We start from the raw sequence: 3755 nt of genomic DNA, 5'->3' as shown, positions 1-3755 counted from the left end.
GCGTTGACATTTCTCCGCTGGACCCGCTTCGGACGGAGGCGCTCGGCGGCGGTGCCGCAGACCCACGTCGGTGCCGAAACCTGGGCGTTAAGGGAGGCGCCCGCGCAGCCAGCCCCGCAGCGACGCCGGGCGGCCGGCCGCTCGGAGGAGACGTACTCCCGGAGCCGCGTCGGCTTAGCTGGGAGCGCGGTGCTGCACAGCCCGCAAGGAAAGTACTGCGGGCGAATACGCTCCGCTTCTGTGTTGCAGAAGTTTTATGCCTAGGAGCTTATCTATCGTTTCAGTAAAATCACGCCGTTCCTATATTTCATAGCAATTTGGAATATATTCCAATTTCTGGACCTCACTGGTAGACAATTTCTATTAACTTAACAGGTACATTCATTTGGAAGATTATTCTACCTTAACTTGGCCAATCAACTTCTGAGCAACCACACAGCCGCTGTATTTGGTACATGAAAATTAATGAAATACATTAGTAACAAATTAATTTTCCAAACAAAAGAAGCGTGCACCAGCTTGACCTGTAGTCTGGACCTTATTACCAGCCACCTTACCCCAGTCACTGCTCCCTTTCTGTCTCTCCCAGGGCTGCCTGAGCACAGCCTTGTCCTCCCTTTCATTGGTAACATCACAGCCTAAGAACTGAATTACAGATTGCAAACATCAGTGATTATTCCTCATACTGCTCATCAGCCCAGCACAAACTGACAGTACACCTGACTAAAAGCTGTGTGTGCAGACTGCAATTCTAAAACTGCATCACCTGAAGGGACCGACTGAGAATCCCCAACAGGGGATACCTTACCCGCATTCAGCAAAAGACAATTCCTTCCTCAAAATGCTTCCCATCTATGTAGAAATGAGCACTAAATCACGGAACCATATTTAGTCTGATGAGGAGGAAAATGGTTTTCCAAGATCTTTGACAATCTTTTCACCTTCCCTTCATTTTCCCATTACCTATGTATAAAGTTCTCACAGTACTGTTAACGATTAAAACGGTGCAGAGTCCCAACCATTGTAGATGCAGCAACAGCCATCTCAATGGCTGTTACATGAGTAAAGCTTTGGTGTTCAGAATCAGCCATTAAATAGTGTAACCACTTTGCTTTGGAAAAACGCACACAATATGTTCACATCCTTTAAAGAAGTTTTCAGTTTTTCTCCTGGAGATGCACATAACAGGTACGAGCCTCAAAACAACAGTCCCTCTTGTCTTGGTTACTTCCCATGAGAGAGACTGAATTACTCCAGAGGCAGCGCCCACGAATTCCAGTTTAAAAACCACTGATGGAGACTCAAGCTTGAGAGAAAGGCAGGTCGGGGCAGTGGTTTTGGAGGAACTGTGAGTGAACCAGTATGTTTCCTGCTCGCAAAGCCTCCTTCTATTGCTTGGTTGAGAGTGCTATAAAAAGGGTATTTTTCTGATTGAGCCCAGTCAAGAGTCTCAGGTATTCCCATTTCTAACTGAATAGTCTGAAAACTTGATTGTTTAAACATACAAGTGTTTAAGTTACTATTGAAGGCAGTCTCACCTTGGAAACACAATATAGAGAAAAGAGTATCTGGTAATATTTGAAAAGGTAACAGCACATCCTGGTGTTAAATCTGTGTTTTTACGAGAAAAATACTGCAAAGTTATCTTTTTATGTACACTTTCCACTTCAACAACTGCAAGGTTTTTAGAAAGAACACACGGGGGCGGTGGGAACCACAAAAACTTCTGAATAACTGTCTGCCTCCAAAACAATACTTAGAAAAAAAAAGTTAAAATACATTTAATTAAGGTGTTTGAGGAGTTTGGCCTCTGTTTTTCAGTCATTAACAAATATGCTATTTCCATTTCAAGTAGATTTACCTCAGGTAAATGCTCATCGCTACTTGATACTTGTACAACTTCTGTACTTATTGCTCTGTAATTATCTTCTATGGGAAACTAATGAAAAAAATGTCATGTGGAAGTAGATCCAAATGTTTAAGCAAATTCAAATGTCTGGAGTGGGAGGAACTGGCCAGTAAGACATATCTGAGAAATTTATACTGTACCTTTTGTATTAAAAATGTGGCTCTGCTTTAGACCACAGGTCAGTACATAAGTACAGCGCTTTAGGTCTGTGCTTCCTTTCGAACATATGGATTAGATTCACTGATGTCAGCAGGGCTTTCCACGTTTTAAACTGAGGTACGTGTTCAAATATTTTTCTTTTGGGGCCAACAGATCATTTCCTGTTCCCGAGGTTATATAGAACATTCCTCACAAAAAGCACCAAAAAGGAAAAGTAAATCTCTTCCTCAGCACCCATCTTCCCCCGAGCCAGCAAGGGCTCTTCATGCAGGGGTATCTGGGCAAAAAATGGGCTTTATAGTGTTTATAGTGTTTGAGTCAGGCTGAACTCAGGGGTGAACTCTGCCAGCACTCTTACAATTTCTCATGCTTGGGATTAACTTTACCCTCCTGAACAGCTGCTGAGAATGAGTTCCATCAGTCATTGCAAGAGGAAAGTTTTTTGTGTGTGTGAGCATTTGCAGTATTGATCTTACCCTGTTTATACACCCCAAGCTGGTGCCTGTCCACCGAGCATAGCTCCAATGCCCATACCTCACGGCCCTACAGTTAGCACTTAGATTTGTATATATTTTAAACATCATGAGAAGATAAATTTAACTTACAATGACCATTTATTTAAAATTACCTCTACTTTTTTTAGCTGGGGTGTAATGTCACACTAGCTTTCTGAGACAAGGTATGCTGTAATGTAATGCATATATATACATACATATATTTTATTTCCCCAGGTTGAAAAAAAGGTTAACAAGCTGTTTCATAGTTATATATCTGGAGACGAAGAAACGATTGCAATTGTCTTGCATTCAACCTAGAAGAAATCTGTGCTGATTTAAGGACTCAGGATAGTGAAATACTGTGCTTAATTACAAATAATTATTTATGTTCAAAGCTCTTGGCACAGCAAATGGGTTGCAATGCAATTTTAGAGCACTGAATTTCAGCAGCAGTTTTTTTGCCAGACAGGCCAGAAGGCTGAAAGGAAAGAGTAGGAAAGTTAGTTATCTGAGAAGTTACTCAATGTTTTAAACTGGAGAAAAATCAACATCATCGGAAGGTCTCTCCCATCTTTTACACTTTTTATGGAAGATGAATACAGTTGAGGGGACGAGCAAGGCCCAAGATAGTTATATATTATTTTTGTCCATTTGGACCAAACCCTCTGCAGAGATCACTAGACAATCCTAAGAGATGACTTCCAGAGTCTGTGTTTCAGTTCGGAAGGCTTGTCTCCACTGCTGCGTTTCTCTGCAGTCACTAACTGATGTATGTGAACCACTCTGAAGTAAAACATGTCGTTTCGCTCAAGGTAAGCGCACTGAAGGTAAACCTATAGACCCGTCCAGAGTGAGCCTTTGGCAAATCCCTCTGCACTGTAACCAAATAGTCTCGCACCTTGTCTAGACCTCTGGGTCCCAACGTGGAGGGTGCTGCTCTGCAGGGGAAAGCACCGCCTCTCTGTGGGAAAAACGACGTGCCTAGGACAGAAGGTACAAAAGGAGGCCCCCCAGACCATCGGGACCCAGGTGGGTTTCAGCCTGCGGCAAGGCGATCAGCCCTCGGAACTCTGTGACACCTCTGCTGTGTCACAAGGCGCTGCGCAGCCCCACGAAGGGTGGCAGAGGCCCCGGGGATGTCAGAGTGGCTGCTGGACAGCCCGGGGGTGGCTGCCTGAGCCCAGTGCAGG

The 3755-nt window shown here is 43.8% G+C and overlaps 1 protein-coding gene across 1 annotated transcript in view; it reads right to left on the bottom strand.

Annotated features, from left to right (window-relative positions):
• Window positions 1-814, bottom strand: part of NUBP1 (nucleotide binding protein 1) — a 7612-nt gene extending 6798 nt beyond the window's left edge. The window contains exons 1-3 of the mRNA XM_010578522.1: window positions 809-814; window positions 558-645; window positions 28-238 (exon numbers count right to left, since the gene is read on the bottom strand). Coding sequence (XP_010576824.1) covers window positions 28-238; window positions 558-645; window positions 809-814 — 305 coding nt within the window. The remainder of the gene's footprint in view (window positions 1-27; window positions 239-557; window positions 646-808) is intronic.
• Between the last annotated feature and the right edge of the window lie 2941 nt (window positions 815-3755).

Source organism: Haliaeetus leucocephalus, unplaced genomic scaffold (genome assembly GCF_000737465.1).
Source record: "Haliaeetus leucocephalus isolate CR32 unplaced genomic scaffold, Haliaeetus_leucocephalus-4.0 Scaffold636, whole genome shotgun sequence".
Lineage (NCBI taxonomy): Eukaryota > Metazoa > Chordata > Aves > Accipitriformes > Accipitridae > Haliaeetus > Haliaeetus leucocephalus.
The sequence above is the reverse complement of the archived record's forward strand: the minus strand, read 5'-3'. Positions and strand labels throughout refer to the sequence as shown.